The 18672-nt window shown below is 39.9% G+C and overlaps 1 protein-coding gene across 5 annotated transcripts in view; it reads right to left on the reverse strand.

The window, feature by feature from the left end:
• The window catches only part of LOC141258951 (ephrin type-A receptor 3-like), a 349962-nt gene that overhangs the window by 128430 nt on the left and 202860 nt on the right, over window positions 1-18672 (reverse strand). For 4 of the 5 annotated variants that reach the window (XM_073674264.1, XM_073674261.1, XM_073674265.1 and 1 more), the window contains 3 exons: window positions 18291-18403; window positions 18043-18205; window positions 5716-5824 (listed from right to left, as the gene is read on the reverse strand). In XM_073674264.1, coding sequence (XP_073530365.1) covers window positions 5716-5824; window positions 18043-18205; window positions 18291-18403 — 385 coding nt within the window. The remainder of the gene's footprint in view (window positions 1-5715; window positions 5825-18042; window positions 18206-18290; window positions 18404-18672) is intronic. The other variant, XM_073674263.1, reaches the window with a different exon arrangement.

Below are 18672 nucleotides of genomic sequence, written 5' to 3' on the forward strand. Positions count from 1 at the left end.
CTCCGGTCTCTTCTGTGTCTTCTGACTCTGTGACGTCTCTGTGACGCCCTCTGTGCTGAGCTCTTTCTCCCAGGGCCCATGAAAACCAGGAGCCGGCCCTGAGTATAGTGTTATCATTTTACAAGGGGGAAATATAGGGATTGAGAAGGGGTTGTCAGAGTAGTGGACAACCCCTTTAATGGTTTATTCAGCTATTTAGGTGTACAAAATGAACGCGGCACTATCTATATATAAGGAGGACGCGCTTCATTCCATCTTGAGTCTTTTATAACTGCTGATTTCTATGTGCATGCCTCCGGTATATAAAGGTGTTCGCCCCACTCCTGATTCATTGGGACTCTGTTGACGCTATAATGCCTTTAATTGTCTGGAAAATACGTGTATAACACTGTGAGGTCTCCAAGAATTGTATTGAATCCCTTTGAGCTCGAAAACACAACTCTATTAATGTCTATATAAAAGGAGCAATAATCCCGAAACAGCTATATGCAAGTGTATGTCTCTTGTTTTTGGAAGTGTTTCTGACTTGTCCGATATGAAAAACGTACTGCGATTTGTGGATTATAAGACGCACCAGATCAACCCTAAATTTTGGGGTGGAAAATAGAAAAAAAAAGTTTTAAATTAAATGGTGATGCGTCTTATAGTCTGTTTTAACAGTAGCTTAACTGGGGGTGACTGTGATGGAGCGGGGTCACAGGAGGCAGGGTCGCTGCTTCAAAAGGCTGGTGGAGGGAGGAGTGGGGACTCCACTCACTGGCGCCGACATCTTCTGAGAGCCCATGCACCACAGCATCGCTCCGCTTCTGCCGCCTCCTGAAACAGCGACCCTGCCTCCTGTGACCTTGCTCCACCGCCGTAGCCCCCTGGTAAGCTCACTTCAGATTATAAGACGCACCCCCCATTTTCCTTCCAAATTTGGAGTAAAAAAAGTGCGTCTTATAATCCAAAAAATATAGTATTTTTTTCCTGAAGGAGAGCTAATTTCCATATATTTTTTCCATGGAGCACTGCCTGTGTAAGCATGCTATATCACCTAAACCTGATCAATGGGAATCAGTACCTCCTCTGAGGAAAAGACTTTTAAAAAACTTTGTGTGATCTGCATCACTTTTTATTTGTGCTTCATTAGAAAAAATATCTATGCAATATTTGAATGTAAATGTTCTTCATTTAACTTTATCAAACTATCAGAAAAGTAGTAATGTGAACTTGGCAGTCTGGAGTCTATTTAATTTGTCAGGACTAAAATGAGAAAAAAAGAAGAAGAAAGGCATTGTTGAGTATCAGCTTAACCTCTAGTGTAAGTGCTAAAGCGAAATGATGGTTACACATCAAAATATAGAAATGAAATTATAAAAAATGGCATGTTACAAATGTGATAGTTATCCCATGCCAGTATCTCGCTGTGACCCGCAGTGACAAGTGCAGAAAATGACATGGTCACTGAATCTTGCTTAGAGTTACAACTCATCCATGCCTAATGATAAGCTGAGGGTGATTTAGGACAAGGTAGCTGTAAATAACACATGATTACTGGTTGTAAAGTACTATACAGTGAAGTAGAAAGGCTCATCATTGTACATGGACTGTCATCATCGCTAAGAATTACATAAAGCCTTCGGTCAGGTTCACAAAAAAGCCAGTAGGCATCCTTCTTTTGTATTTTACCTCCCTTAAAAGCTTATTTCCATAATAAGCATTTATATATTTATAGCATTTACACAGGATGTGCCAAAATGGTATGATTTAAGTTCCTCACCTATTGAACAGGAGTCCCATGATTTTCATTTACTAAATCAAGATGGCATTATTCCCCAAAAACTGCAATCCTGGGGTGGCTACAATCATCTCTACTGAAGTCTGAGGATAGGGCTATATGGTCAACTTTGGTTGCACAAGATCCAGGGATGGATCTTGCACAGAGGCTCAAGAGGTAAGGGAGCCACTACCACCTCCAAAGCAGGTGCATTATGATGAGTTATTGAACTGCACAGAGGCCATAAATTATTTTTTTTTTTTGCACAGAGGCCCTCTTCTGTCTGTGTCCGCTACTGGCAAGATCACATCCCATTTAATAATTGTGAATATATTGGTATAGCGACAGATGACATAATTCTACCAAAATTTTCCAGCAAAGTTCTCATTGTAATTTGTTCATGACTTGGTACATACATGGAGGCACATTTGCATTTAGAAGAGTTGCAACTAAATCGCCAAAGCCAGTGACGATGAGTGACTAGTTTTAAGAGGTTTGGCTACTTTATAAAGTATCTTTGCAAGATCTGTATAGTTTTCTACACAGGCAGTCTCCAACTTACAAACATCCGACTTACGTACAACGCCAAGTTATCAACGTCGGATGTACAAAAAACACCACCAAAAAACCACCGCTCACCTCACCCCTGAACTCTCTGGATGCCACCCGGCCCTATTCTTTATGCAATCATGCACACCACATCTTCAAACTCTTTACTAAAGGCCAGGACTTCTGGCCTGGACATGGCCAGAAGTCCTGGTCTATTGTGAAGAGTCCAGACATGTGTTGTGCCCAACAATGGAAAGAAGAGGACCGGACAGCGAGTATTGGGGAGGCCGGAGAGGTCAGTATTGATAGGAAAAAAAAAGATTACTCCCCACTGCCAGCCATGCTGATGCTCGCCGACCGGTCCTCAATCTTTCATCCGTCGCTAGCCGCATCTTTAAGTCTTCCGGACACGTTCAGGACCTGGTGGTCACTGCATGTCATAAGGTCAAAAGAGAAGTAAGAAGAGGACCACGTGGTGAGCAGTGAGCTTTGGTGCGGTCAGCGGTGAGTCAAAAGGTCGCGACAGTGGAAAGAAGAAGACGATGGATGGTGGGCGGCAAGTAGCGGAGCGGCCAGCGGTGAGTATAATTGTGTATGTTTTTTTTCCTCGGCCCCAAATCCAACTTACATACCTATTTGGGCTACGATAAAACTTTATAAAACACATCTAGTTCATAGCCCAGGGGACTCATGTATTAGTAAAACCATGGCTCTTGTTTGGCCAGCCTTTCCTTCTGTTCACACGCTACTCTCAATTAGATGGCTGCAATTGGAGGGACATTAGACCAGACACATTACTTAGTTTCATCCATTGAAATACACTGTGGCCGCAATTTGTAATCACCCTATTGGGAATGGAGTGGAGGCACAGTGTTGTTTTTTTTCCCATTTGGTATTGCCGCTTGCTTTCATCTAGTGTTGCATGCAACACAAGCGGAAGATTCCGCGTTTGAGCTACCACACAGATGCACTTCAGCTTTCAGCCTCGGACAAGCGGCAGACCCCGCTTTCCTGTTATCAATCCCACAATTCCAGGCTTACAGCCCTTGACACGGTTCATACAAACGGTAGACACTGCACCTTGACCGCCACCACTGCATACCTTGACTCACAGCCCTTCATGCATTTAAAACAAGCGGCGGATACTGCATCCTGACTGCCACGTCCAGTCATCCCCATCTGCAGAAACCACGTTACCAAGACACTGATTTCCTTTCTTCCTGAAACTTTTCCCAGCATTTGGTACACTGATGAAGGTTGTGTTCACTGAAACATTTTTTGCTATGGACTGCTATTAAATCACATTTACTTTATGCGTTTGAGTGCCTAGGTTTTTCTATAATTGTACGGTATTGGACCCTACTCAAGCACCTGGTTCAGTAGTGCTGTGGTATATATTCTCAGTATAATAAATTTCCCTATTTGAGTGATGAATTGACTTCTAACTCATCCTTACCTTAGTGTTAGATAGACACATTCATAAGGGGACTTTGGAGGATTGTAAAATATGTATGCTAAAGAGAGCTACTGTAATAATACGTGCTGATGTAAGACAAGGCCAAATACATTCCTCTTTCATGTATGGTACAACTAAAGGTCTCCACATACATTTAATAATGTTGGCCAAAGCTGATTACAGCTATATTGGACGACCATCTAATATGTATGGGGGAGACAGGTGATGTTGGGAGGGATAATGATTAGGCGGTTTGAATTTAATCTCCTGATCCTCTTGCTCTGCAGGTAGATAGGCCACTTACAAATTATTCTGGATGTGGCTTACTCCGCTCTCCATATGGAGAACACATGAATATGCAAGAGAGATTAAAGTCAAGAGAATTAGCCATCGATATATCTACATCTGAAGAAACAGAGGACAATACAAAAAAAAAGAAAAAACAGAAAAAATACATCTTGTTTTAGGGCGTACCCAGAAAAGATGGCTCCAATGTAAAGATACTTGACCTCCCTATTAGGGTAGTCATTTTCTTTGACAAATGATTATTTTTACCAATATTTCTGCCAAACATTGTGTAACAGTGTGAAATTCTCTATGAGGGATGAACTCATTCAACAATAAACGAGACTTCGAGGAAGACAACCCTGGTGTGTGTGTCTTATTGCCTAATCTTCAACAAGGTTGGGTAGCTAGGCCGGTCCATACTACCTGAGAGAGAAAATCCTGTCTCTAACACAGGTTTTGCCACCCAGTATGTAAGCATCTAGTGATTGTGCCCTTCTTTATGTGTTTTACAAAACCCAATGACCAATTCTTCAAACTCTTTTTTGGGAACAATACAGTTCCCAAATAGGTGTTCCTCACTAAATACCAGTAGGGATAAGTTTAACAAGTGTTGAGTCCCTTCTTCCCAATTGTCTTATAGCAGCTGTATTAGTTTTCTATATGTTGTAAGGTGGCTAATGGTCGCATAGTCGATGGGACGTATGTATCACAGAGATGGCTGTTCTCTGTGACGTAACCCGGAGTGTTTCTCTAGTGCAGGTTAGTACTAAGAGGTTAGTTTGGTGCACCTGGGACCGGGTTACGGGTAGTTTAGAGAGATGGGTGGGTCTAGCTTCCCACATACCTCACTTCTGGGTGTGGTTATATATATATATATATATATATATATATATATATATATATATATATGTGTATGACTTTTTCTCATTACCTTTAGTTATATGGATTATCTTTGGAAATATTTTTGCAAACAATCATGAAGGATATTGCTGTATGGTTAAATAATGCCTTTCTTGATATAATACATCATAAATACTGTATAAATGAATATCACTCAGTATATTTGTGATGTACAAAAGTAAATATCTGCCCTTTAACCTTTTATACAATGACTCCAGAATTTTTCCAGTAAGTGTCAATATAAACCACTAGAGCTGAATGAGCAGGAAAGGCAATGATAGAAAATAGAGCAAAGATCTTCCTGAAAAAGAGGCAGCAATCATTATACTGCGCACAGGAATCAATAGAGTAATCAGTAAAAATAGGTAATTGCTGCAAGGTTACCTTGACGTGGAGTCTGTAGGAGACAAACGGACAAAGCATTGCAGACATAATAGGAACTTATATTAATGAGATGATGAGAATTCCTCATTGACAAAAGTAAAATGCAGAACCTGGTACACAAAATAATAATTTTATGAATTACATGTTGAAAATAAAGTGATGGAATAGGCTTAATTTTATCCTTGTCAATAATAATAATCCCTGCCAAACAGGTGCATAAAAATGTATATGACTGTAGGAAAGGGGGTTTTACAAAGTTTGGCGGTGAGCTCTGTATTTTCTAGTTGCGCCCCTGATGAGTGTTATTCTAGCACTTGATGCATATACTGAAACTTAAGCATAAAAATACTAAATCTAATGATTCATATAAAGGGCTTACCTTCCACTGACAAAGAAGCAGGTCACTAGGAAAATGAGCAGAATGATCCCTCCAGCCACAGATATTGCCAAAATAGTAATCTGGTTAGGATCAGTTATGGCAATCATATCTGAAATACAGAAACACAACAAGCAATTAAAAGGATGTCTTATTTGATGGTCCCAAATATCAATTGATTCCTGTAACCACTGGATCTCAGAATTTAATTAGAATAATAAATGCGAGAAACATAAACACTGTGGCTAATTTTTTTTATAGTAAGCCAATAAATCAAGCACTCCAGGTATAACATGCGTAGTGTATATTTTATTAATACAGGTTCATCCACAACAACATTTGACATTTCGGCCATACCAAGAGCACAGCTGTGCAAACCCATAGCGCCGTGTTAGGCTTACATATGATGGTTCTGCTGTTCTGATAAAGGCCGTGTAATCGGCCGAAACGTCAAATGTTGTTGTTGATGAACCTTTATTAATAAAATATACACTACACGTTATACCTGGAGTGCCGGATTTATTGACTTATTATACAGTATGTGCAGTGGAATCCAATCCATGCACCAACAAATCTAAGAGTGCCACACAGCCTATCTTTTGCCATAATTTTTTTATAGTATAGTTGTCCAACAACTTGGGAATCATACAGTATTGTATTGTATTGCTGGTGTTGCGTTGCTATGCAATGAGGTTTGCCTTTTTTGGAAGTTTGTTCCCCCTTTCTCCCTGTAGCCCAACTCTGATGTCAGTAACTCCTCCCTTCTTCCCCAGATAGTTTATGTCATCCATCTTGCTAGCATCATCTCTACACAACTCACGTTCAGAAATGTCTTTTACCTACTGTAATTGTGCATAACTTCAAGAATTCAGCTTGAAAATAAACCTTCTGGAATATTCATACTTGCCTCCTGCAGTCGAGTTAAGCTATCTGATGAAATCACTTTGTGTGAGTACTGGTACATACTGACATCTATAGAAACAGTGTCTCAAGAGCACCACACTCGTATCCTAGTTATTTAGTCAAAATAAATAATAATCCTTACTGACATAGATTCGGTGGATGAGCATGTGATAAGGGCAAAATAGAATGAACATAAATTCAGGATCTGATTAAAGTGGTTTTGTTTGTAGTCTGTAACCATTGAGACACATAGAATATTATAATTAAGCATATTTGCAAAGAAGCCTTATTTTAGATTTTTTATGTATTAGTTGCATTAGTTGCATAATTTAATCATGGTTGGCAAAACTGGCTACTTGCTCTGTTTTTCCTAAGGGATCCCATTGACAGGACACTCAGAAGCATCCTGAATATTGAGCGTGAGTAATAGAGAGAAATGTTAAATCACTTTCATTCAGTTCCTTCTGCTCCGACCAGGGTACATTTCAATTTTGTTTGGGTCCTAAATGGAAGTATAATGTAGGTAATATATGGCACTGTCATATGGACACAGTATTATAGCATTCTTTGGAAACCATATGGAGGTTAATATAGGCATTTGAATGCGGTATATTGCTAGCAATATATGTCGGGTTATGAGGGCACTATAGGGAAATATTTAAAAAAAAACTGCATTGAGGTATTACTTTGGCACTATATAGAGGTATTGTTTTACAGTTATATGAAAAAGTTTGGGCACCCCTATTAATCTTAAGCTTAATGTTTTATAAAAATTGGTGTTTATGCAACAGCTATTTCAGTTTGATATATGTAATAACTGTTGGACACAGTAATGTTTCTGCCTTGAAATGAGGTTTATTGTACTAACAGAAAATGTGCAATCTGCATTCAAACAAAATTTGACAGGTGCATAAGTATGGGCACCCTTATCATTTTCTTGTATTAAATACTACTTTTTACTGACTTACTAAAGCACTTTTTGGGGTTTTGTAACCTCATTGAGCTTTGAACTTCATAGCCAGGTGTATGCAATCATGAGAAAAGCTACTTAAAGTGGCCACTTGCAAGTTGTTCTCCTGTTTGAATCTCCTCTGAAGAGTGGCATCATGGGCTCCTCAAAACAACTGTCAAATGATCTGAAAACAAAGATTATTCAACATAGTTGTTCAGGTGAAGGATACAAAAACTGTCTCAGAGATTTAACCTGTCAGTTTCCACTGTAAGGAACATAGTAAGTAAATGGAAGAACACAGGCACAGTTCTTGTTAAGGCCAGAAGTGGCAGGCCAAGAAAAACATCAGAAAGGCAGAGAAGAAGAATGGTGAGATCAGTCAAGGACAATCCTCAGACCATCTCCAGAGAGCTGCAGCATCAACTTGCTGCAGATGGTGTCACTGTGCATCGGTCAACTATACAACGCACTTTGCACAAGGAGAAGCTGTATGGGAGAGTAATGCGAAAGAAGCCGTTTCTGCAAGCACGCCACAAACAGAGTCGGCTGAGGTATGCAAAAGCACAATTGGAGAAGCCAATTTTTTTTTGGAAGAAGGTCCTGTGGACTGATGAAACCAAGATTGAGTTGTTTGGTCATACAAAAAGGAGTTATGCATGGCGGCAAAAAAACACAGCATTCCAAGAAAAACACTTGCTACCCACAGTAAAATTTGGTGGAGGTTCCATCATGCTTTGGGGCTGTGTGGCCAATACCGGCACCGGGAATCTTGTTAAAGTTGAGGGACGCATGGATTCCACTCAGTATCAGCAGATTCTTGACAATAATGTTCAAGAATCAGTGATAAAGTTGAAGTTACGCAGGGGATGGATCTTTCAGCAAGACAATGATCCAAAACACCGCTCAAAATCTACTCAGGCATTCATGCAGAGGAACAATTACAATGTTCTGGAATGGCCATTCCAGTCCCCAGACCTGAATATCATTGAACATCTGTGGGATCATTTGAAGAGGGCTGTCCATGCTCGGCGACCATCAAACTTAACTGAACTGGAATTGTTTTGTAAAGAGAAATGGTCAAAAATACCTTCATCCAGGATCCAGGAACTCATTAAAAGCTACAGGAAGCGACCAGAGGCTGCTATTTTTGCAAAAGGAGGATCTACTAAATATTAATGTCACTTTTCTGGTGAGGTGCCCATACTTATGCACCTGTCAAATTTTGTTTGAATGCAGATTGCACATTTTCTGTTAGTACAATAAACCTCATTTCAAGGCAGAAACATTACTGTGTCCAACAGTTATTACATATATCAAACTGAAATAGCTGTTGCAAAAACACCAATTTTTATAAAACATTAAGCTTAAGATTAATAGGGGTGCCCAAACTTTTTCATATAACTGTATATCTATACAATGTAACCCTATGAACACTATATGGGGACAAATAAAGATAAAGTACCTAAAGGCAAAGGCTGGATTGAATATTGCAGTAATATTTTTGTACAGGTGCGTGTGGATCTACAATAACATTGTGTGATCCAAAATCTTATAAAAAAAGATTTATATGAAAAATGGTCAATCGCCTCCAAGTTCAGTGTATTTCTAATGACGGATCATATTGTATATGTAATTCCATTCACACATTAAATTATGTAATGCAGAAGAGATTAGTGGATATTTTCCAAAGTATCCTAAAGGGAATTCATTAATCGTGGTGGATAAGAGCAAATTAAGCTATATTTGGGATTAAATACCGGATGTCACAGGATTACACAAATCCATTGGGAACATTAATTCCTTTTTCGAAAATGTTACTCCTACATCAGTTGTTCCGGGAATAGGGGGTTTACATTGGTGATTATGTCAAAAGTATCGGTTGAGAATTTCATTGGGTGGTGCCCACTTTAAATTTTCACTTCTACATCTGTCATTACAATACCCAAAACCAGTTTAATGTAAGTGCGATAATGGGTTCATGAGTTATAAGAAATTCATAGCGAAGAGGTGAGTTTATTTTTTTATTCTTTATTGCCAGAGTACAGAGGGGACTCTATTACATATGGAGGCTCAGAGAGGGACATTATTACTATATGGGGGAACAATAGGAGCCCTATTACTATATTACTATATGGTGGCACAGATGGGACACTATTACCATATGGGGAACAATAGGGGCCCTATTACTATATGGTGGCACAGATGGGACACTATTACTATATGGGGGAACAATAGAGGCCCTATTACTTTATTACTATATGGTGGCACAGATGGGACACTATTACTATATGGGGGAATAATAAGGACCCTATTACTATATTACTATATGGTGGCACAGATGGGACACTATTACTATATGGGGAACAATAGGGACCCTATTACTATATTAATATATGGTGGCACAGATGGGACACTATTACTATATGGGGGAACAATAGGGGCCCTATTACTATATTACTATATGGTGGCACAGATGGGACACTATTACTCTATGGGGGGACAATAGGGGCCCTATTACTATATTACATATGGTGGCACAGATGGCATACTATTACTATATGGAGAGAGCACTGCTGCCATATTGAAGCTTAGATGTGAGCACTATTACTATATGGATTCAAAGAGGGGGAACTGTTACCTATGTGGAGGCACAATAAAAACAATATTATTATATAGAGGTACTAATAGTATGCGGCATAAAAAGGGGTATTACTTTTTGTAAGGCATAAAAGGGAGATATTAGTACTTTGTTGGGCACTTTGGATGGTTATGGCACCGTGTGGCTTGTGCAGGAGGAGCGAAAGGTGAAAGGTGAGGAGGGTGCTGGAAAAACAATCAGCCAAAGGTGTCTTTGTGTTATGTTCTGCAGAGACGAGACGTGCATAGTAGAAGTCGTCATGACGGTCTGGATGAATAGAGAACAAATGGGGAAGTTATTGACTACAATCGGAGACAAAGTCACCAGTGAATTGTTGGATTTATCTGTACAGCATTCAATTACATAATCTACAGAGCACCCGTATACAATTGTTATTTACCACTGTATGGTCATTATATGCAGATGACATTTGTCTTAGAAAAGTGTTTTATGTTAATGATCAGTATGGTGGTTTTATCACTATTGTATATGATGATAAGATGTGCTTATGGTCTGGTGGTCTCTTATATTGCATTATTCATGGCAATATAAGTGTTGGCACAGTGATTTTTGTTCCTGGTCAGTTTGAGAGTATTATTTAATCACTATGTAGTTATAGTATGTGGTCTGGTCATGGTGTGGAAGTATTATTTGTCCACTGTGCAGTGATATTGGTATAATGTTGGTCCTGATATACTAAATTATGTTCAGTAACAGTGTAGTGATTATACCTGTAAAATAATATTAATTGATGATTGACGTTTTGTATTCTGTAAATGTGATATACACCCTATCAGCCATAACCCTCAAGTGCATGTTCATATTTCACCTTCATTGCACAGCAATTGGGCAAAGAGCTGAAATGCTAGGACTGAATTTCAGTAACAGTCCAGCATTGCCTAACTTGCATTGATTTTGGTGCTATGTGGTGTCTATTGTTGCTGTTGTTTTGTGCCTATGGGCCGGTGTGACCTGGAGTCAGAGGGACTCGGACTTGTAGCATTGGTGCTGTGAGGCACCAGGTTGCCCGTCCTGCTGATGCATTGTCATTGTGATGGTGGTTTGAGCACGGCATTGCACCTTTTAGGCGAGGGACCCACTGAGAGGTTTGCCATGACGTGGCAGTGGGCTTCATACCGTCTGATCAGAATGTTAAACTAAGAATCTCATGTTCGGTTGGGTTATAAAAATTTGCCTAGCGGCATTAGATCAATGTATGACTTTTGGATGTGAAGACCATGTCTTTTTTCTGCAGTTCCAGCATATGGCATTACTATCCACTCTTTCTTTTGTATTACTTGGACCAGCACTCCTCCCTGTTGGCACAGGTAATTTAACTATCAGGAGACTGCAAGAGTGGTTCTGCCTATTTTTGCTCTCACAGTCTGAGAGTATGTGGAAGAGTTTTTTTGCTCCTTTCACTTGGTGTTGGTGCTGTGTGGTGGCCATTGTTGCTGTGGTTTTGTGCCTATGGGCTGCTGTGACCTGGAGTCATCGGGATTCGGCCTCGTAGCATGGGTGCTGTGATGCACTGGTCGCCCACACTGCTGGTGCACGATCGTCGTGATGGTGGTTTGTGCACGGTGCCGCACCTTTTAGACTAGGGACACACTGAGATGTTCACTGTGACGAGGTAGTGAGCTTCATACAGTCTGAGCAGAATGTTACAATAAGAACCTCATCTTCAGTTTTGTAAAGTTTTGTTTAGTGGCATTAGACCAATGTATTATTTTTGGATGTGCGGTCTATGTTTTTTTTTTCTACAGTTCTAACTTACATTAATCTGTTGATTCTTTGGATGGCTTCAGCTAGATATTAATATAAATATATGTTTATTAATGGTGTACTGGTACCATTACACTTTAGTTAAAAAACATGTTGGCATGCATCACCTAAAAGAGTGTATATACGCCTGAAAATTCATACGAAATACAAATACAAATTATAAGGAGACATTTTCCATTCGAATAAAAAATTTTGATTCTCAGGGCTGGATTTCCCAAATGGCACAAAACAGCCCATTTCTCAGGACTTGAAGCTCACTATAGTAGATGTACTGTAGATAGAATTAGTCCATTCACCACTTATTCCTACACAATGTGGATCTATGCTTAAAGGGGTCGTCCAGTACTTTATATTACCCCCCCAATGTAACCCTCCGGGGCCCTTAAGACTTTACTGTATGTAAATACCTTCCATTGCAGATAATGACTGTTAGGGGCGCTATCACTGGCTCCATCACGTGACACCCGGCTGCAACCGGCTCTGACATCCGCTGACGTCACGACAAGTGCTGGCAGCAGCCGGGCGTCTTTGTCTTCCTGTTTCCAAGGTGGATGCCAGACTGTGGGCGGGGTTACCCCCCCACCACGTCACCCCTGGCATCCACCGCGCGCTCTGCCTCTCCCCATTCATTGGGAAAGCGCGTGGTGGATGCTGGGTGTGACGCGGGGGGTAACCCTGCCCACAACCCAGCAGCCACTGCGGGGACCTCAGCGCGGGGTCACGCCTCACTTGCTCACTTGCCGTGACGTCAGCGCGGAGTTACGTGATGCCTGTGAGCGGCCACCGATAGCGCCGCTCACAGGCATTATCTACAATGGAAGGTATTTACAAAAAGTCTTAGGGACCCGGGAGGATACAGTGGGGGAATAATATAAGGTAGTGCACAACTTATTTAAAGAAAAATACTTCCTCTGCTTGACTACTCTTGGTCAATATTTAGGATTGACGACAAGATTAATGACATAATAAATAAGTAATACACTAATGATATGCAAGTACTTTTCATCCAAGTCAATGTCTGCACTCCACTACTTTTATTATTGGGTCAATCCTGAGCGCTACTAGAGAGTAAAGAATAAAGGAAAGTAATCAGGACGCATCTGTTACAATGATAAAACATTTTAACTGTCTAGCACTTCAGCTTATTACAATGTAACACCCTCTCAGATCTGCTTATTATAGAGCACATTCTGGTATTATCACATTGTCTGACACCTTTAGATATTATGTCTCCTTCTAAAGTGAGAACCAACAGCACAGCACTGCACAGGAATTAGGCTACAGGGTTAACATTGGTAAAAGCAGGCGAGACCTTGTAGTGTCTGCTAGCATTGTCACGAGATTAAGGGATATACAAGATAATGCAGCCATCTTCCAGTAATATATATCATTATTTAGTATTGATCCTATCTTTTCTGCCAGCAATTGAGTCTTTCAGGACATACATAGTCAAAGATACAGTTATTTCAAAAAGTCGGTCTGAATCCAAGGGATATTGGGATGACTGTAAGCCTTGTTAGTTCCTGGCCAGGAGTAGCATGTGTGGTTTTGGTTGGGCTCTTCTGCCAACATGCCAAATATTAGATTTCCCAACTATCATGGCACAACTGAAAGGCTCGGAAGAAACAGAGGCTTCTCCACCCCCTGAAAGAGTTCTCAGAAACCTATTGGAAAGAGGTGCTTCTATAAGTATTCACCCAAAGAGGGGGCATAGAAGAGATGTGGAGGGGCACAGCCTTAAAAACAGCCATGATAATGTACACATTTTTTCTGTGAAACACTTCACAGGCTACATTTAGTTCTCCCCTCCAAGACCATGCATAAAACTTCTGACTTCAATTCAGTATAGTGTACCATGATATTAAAGGTGGTCTGAAGACTGGTTTTAGATGACTTACCAATGCAAGTGTATACAATATGTAAGGTCAAAGAGTGGTAAGAGTTTAAAGAGGTGGCCCAAAACTAATAATGATTTTCATTCTAGATGTCTCTATTTATTTTAATAACATAATAGTTTTTCTAATATGGTTTAATTAAAAAGTCCCTAACCTTCCCTTTCCAATCTCTTTAGTGAACATGCATCAGTTGTCAATTCAGACATATGTTCAGTACGAGTTCCCTTCTTACTGTCCAATATTTTTCCCAGTGCACAGTGACAGTGCATTCCCTCACCGGCTCTAATTAGAAGTGATGAGCTGGCAAAAGAGCGCACTGTCAGTGCGCATTTTAAGGAAAGTACTCGGTGAGCAGAGACCAGCCCCACTTCCAAAAGTGATGTCTGTTGAGGGAACTCGTACTGAGCAAATGTCGGAATTGACAACCAACGCAGGGACAAGCCCAGCCCCTGAAATGGACTTCACAGATGACAATTTGTTTCATGGCAGGAGCAGAAACCATAGCACTGACCGCAGCTTCTTCCCATTTGATGACATCTCATTTGAGTATCCCAGAATGCACTAGAGATTCTCAAACGCAGCATCATAAAACTGGAAATACTGTAGGTAATAAAAAAGAAAAAGCAGTTAGATTAGAGAGGAAAGTGACTTTTTAACTGAATCATATTAGAAAAAGTATTATATTATTAAAATAAATAGACATTTAGGATGAAAATTAATATTAGTTTTGATCCACCCCTTTAAGGATCTGCTGTGGATGTGCTACACACATTTTACCCTGCTGTAAGCCATGTTAAAAAAGCCTTAATTGTTCTCCCCATGTTTGCGTGGGTTTCCTCCGGGTTCTCCTCCCACACTCCATAGACATACTGATAGAGAATTTAGATTATGAGCCCTAATGGAGACAGTGATGATGTCTGCAAAGTGCCGCGGAGTATGTTGGCGCAATATAAACAACATATTTAGTTGTCATTGCATACTACAAATATTTTAATCACAAAATTCTGTTTTTTTTTATTTTTTTATCTGTTAATTGTATATATGCAGCATTCTTTTAGCCGCCCCTTTTCATAGAGATATGTGGTCTGCACTATTCATTTTTTTTGTATTTTTTACAATTTTCAAGTATGACTATTATTTGACTGTGTTATATTCTAAAAATAATTTCAACAAAAGTCTTTTGAAATTAAATTGCTGGTATGCTTAAAATGGTCCTGTCATATTTCCAACACTAATCTATCTGAGAAGACCTTAAGGCTATGTGCTCACGATGCAGAAATGAAGCAGAAATTTTCCGGAGCATTTCTGCATGTCCTTGGCAGAAAAAACGCATGCGGATTTTACACAAGTTTTTGAAGCGTTTTTTAAGCATTTTTACTTGTGGATTTGCCATGCGTTTTTCCAATGCATTGTATAGGCAAATCCGCATGCGGAAACGCACAAGAAATGGTCATGCTGCATTTTTTTCTGCACCTAAGATCGGCGCATAAAAAATCCTGACCATGTGCACAGAACTTGCAAAACGTCATAGGAAGTCATGGGATAAGATGTGCAATGCGTTTCTGCTGCATTTCCGCATGGAAAAAAACGCACAAAAAACTCACCAAATCCGCATCATGTGCACATAGCCTAAGATCGTAAATGGGATATTATTGAGATCAAAAATACAGATTTGACCTTCTTTACCTTTTAGATACATTGACACATCTGTGTGAATACGGGTGTTTTTCTCTATTTTTTTATCGTATAGCACGCAGAGCCTCTGAGTACGTCCTATTCTAGTTCTCAATGTTGGATCAGTATAGGACATACTCTGGGTTTTTTTACTCAGATCTGTGATTTTCACGGAAGTGTTAATGGACAAATGACACACTATGGGTCTGAGTGCTGACTGAAAAAAAAATGGATAGCACCCGGCCATTACACATGGATGTGTGTGAATGCACCCTTCCTCTTAATTCAACATCCCGAGATAAGTAACACAAGATTTGAAAATAAAACTTCAATTTGCGATACTATGTTGGGAGACGTATTTGCAATATGTGACCATATGTGATCATCCAGTGATTGTGATGTTTACTGGAGCTTGTAAGGGGTTTTGTTATCATTATGGGAATTGTACTGAACAAGTTATTATTAAAAATTGAAATCCTTAAAGAAAAATGTACAGTACAGACCAAAAGTTTGGACACACCTTCTCATTTAAAGATTTTTCTGTATTTTCATGACTATGAAAATTGTACATTCACATTGAAGGCATCAAAACTATGAATTAACACATGTGGAATTATATACTTAACAAAAAAGTGTGAAACAACTGAAAATATGCCTTATATTCTAGGTTCTTCAAAGTAGCCACCTTTTGCTTTGATGACTGCTTTGCACACTTTTGCCATTCTCTTGATGAGCTTCAAGAGGTAGTCACCGGAAATGGTCTTCACTTCACAGGAGTGCCCTGTCAGGTTTAATAAGTGGGATTTCTTGCCTTATAAATGGGGTTGGGACCATCAGTTATGTTGTGCAGGAGTCTGGTGGATACACAGCTGATAGTCCTACTGAATAGACTGTTAGAATTTGTATTATGGCAAGAAAAAAGCGGGCTAAGTAAAGAAAAATGAGTGGCCATCATTACTTTAAGAAATGAAGGTCAGTCAGTCCGAAAAACTGGGAAAACTTTGAAAGTGTCCCCAAGTGCAGTAGCAAAAACCATCAAGCGCTACAAAGAAACTGGCTCACATGAGGACCGCCCCAGGAAAAGAAGACCAAGAGTCACCTCTGCTTCTGAGGATAAGTTTATCCGAGTCACCAGCCTCGGAAATCGCAGGTTAACAGCAGCTCAGATTAGAGACCAGGTCAATGCCACACAGAGTTCTATCAGCAGGCGCACACTCTACAACAACTGTTAAGAGGAGACTTTGTGCAGCAGGCCTTCATGGTAAAATAGCTGCTAGGAAACCACTGCTAAGGACAGGCAACAAGCAGAAGAGACTTGTTTGAGCTAAAGAACACAAGGAATGGACATTAGACCAGTGGAAATCTGTGCTTTGGTCTGATGAGTCCAAATTCTGCGACGCAGAAAAGGTGAACGGATGGACTCTACATGCCTGGTTCCCACCGTGAAGCATGGAGGAGGAGGTGTGATGGTGTGGGGGTGCTTTGTTGGTGACACTGTTGGGGATTTATTCAAAATTGAAGGCATACTGAACCAGCATGGCTACCAGAGCATCTTGCAGCAGCATGCTATTCCATCCGGTTTGCGTTTAGTTGGACCATCATTTATTTTTCAACAGGACAATGACCCTAAACACACCTCCAGGCTGTGTAAGGGCTACTTGACCAAGAAGGAGAGTGATGGGGTGCTACGCCAGATGACCTGGCCTCCACAGTCACCAGACCTGAACCCAATCGAGATGGTTTGGGGTGAGCTGGACCGCAGAGTGAAGGCAAAAGGGCCAACAAGTGCTAAGCATCTCTGGGAACTCCTTCAAGATTGTTGGAAGACCATTTCCGGTGACTACCTCTTGAAGCTCATCAAGAGAATGCCAAGAGTGTGCAAAGCAGTCATCAAAGCAAAAGGTGGCTACTTTGAAGAACCTAGAATATAAGACATATTTTCAGTTGTTTCTCACTTTTTTGTTAAGTATATAATTCCACATGTGTTAATTCATAGTTTTCATGCCTTCAGTGTGAATGTACAATGTTCATAGTCATGAAAGTACAGAAAAATCTTTAAATGAGAAGGTGTGTCCAAACTTTTGGTCTGTACTGTAGGTAAAGGTTGAGATAGCTGTATACGAAATCTAATATTAGGAACCTTTATGTAAAAAGCTATTGTGCGGCCATGTCGTATTGAAAGGGACTCACAGGCTTTCATGTGGCAGGAGTGAAATTGCTTTTTTAACATGGAAATACAGAATCAAACCACAGAAATCTATAAACGCCAGAGCTCAGCATCTGCACCTGACTCCACCTTGACAATAGGATGTATTGTTTGCATTGTTCATGGCTACTATTAAAATGGTTAGGTCTCATCAAGGGATTAGATCTTGGCTGCTTCTCTTTTACTACATACCAAACTCCTATATTGTTGTAATAAGTAACTGGCTAATAAACTAATGTTATAAAATCTGGCTCCTACAACATAACATAAAATTCACCTTCCGTACTTGTTTCCAATTCTATCTCTCCTCCATAAATTCCTTGTCCACCCAGTGTGTGAGCTCGGACTCTGAACACGTAAGTGGTCCCGGGTTTAAGGCCGTCCACAGTCATAAAAGTTGATTTTGTTTTCAAAATTGTATAATTTTGCTCCTTTTGATTCTGAAGGGAATAACAAACATCAAATACTAATCAGCTTGCATAAATATTTCCAGAGAGGCAATGCATATACGTTTGCAGCACTGACCTTCTCATAGTAGATGACTTCATACTCCACCACTGCATCATTACTCTTTTCTGGTCCTTGGAAAGCCAATGTGACGCTGTCTTTGCTCTTTCGCTCCTTCAGGATTACGTTGACTGATGGAAAAATTACAAAATGAAAAGTAATTTAGTTTAGAAAGGTTAATTATTTTTTATGATAACTATTTTATAGTTATGCTTTTTGTGAAGGAAATATATAATTGCAAGGGAAACTATAATATCTGTAAAATAACTAGTTGAGGCTGCAACCTAATAAATGTATAGAGAGGAGTGGACGTGGACACAAAGGACATAACATCCGCCTTCTCTTATTGCAGGAACTCAGAATCATAGGTAGGGTGAACGGAGGGTCTTCTGGGAGAATA

Source organism: Phyllobates terribilis, unplaced genomic scaffold (assembly GCF_046119375.1).
Source record: "Phyllobates terribilis strain yellow unplaced genomic scaffold, ASM4611937v1 Scaffold_3__8_contigs__length_932513732, whole genome shotgun sequence".
NCBI classification, from domain to species: Eukaryota; Metazoa; Chordata; class Amphibia; order Anura; family Dendrobatidae; genus Phyllobates; species Phyllobates terribilis.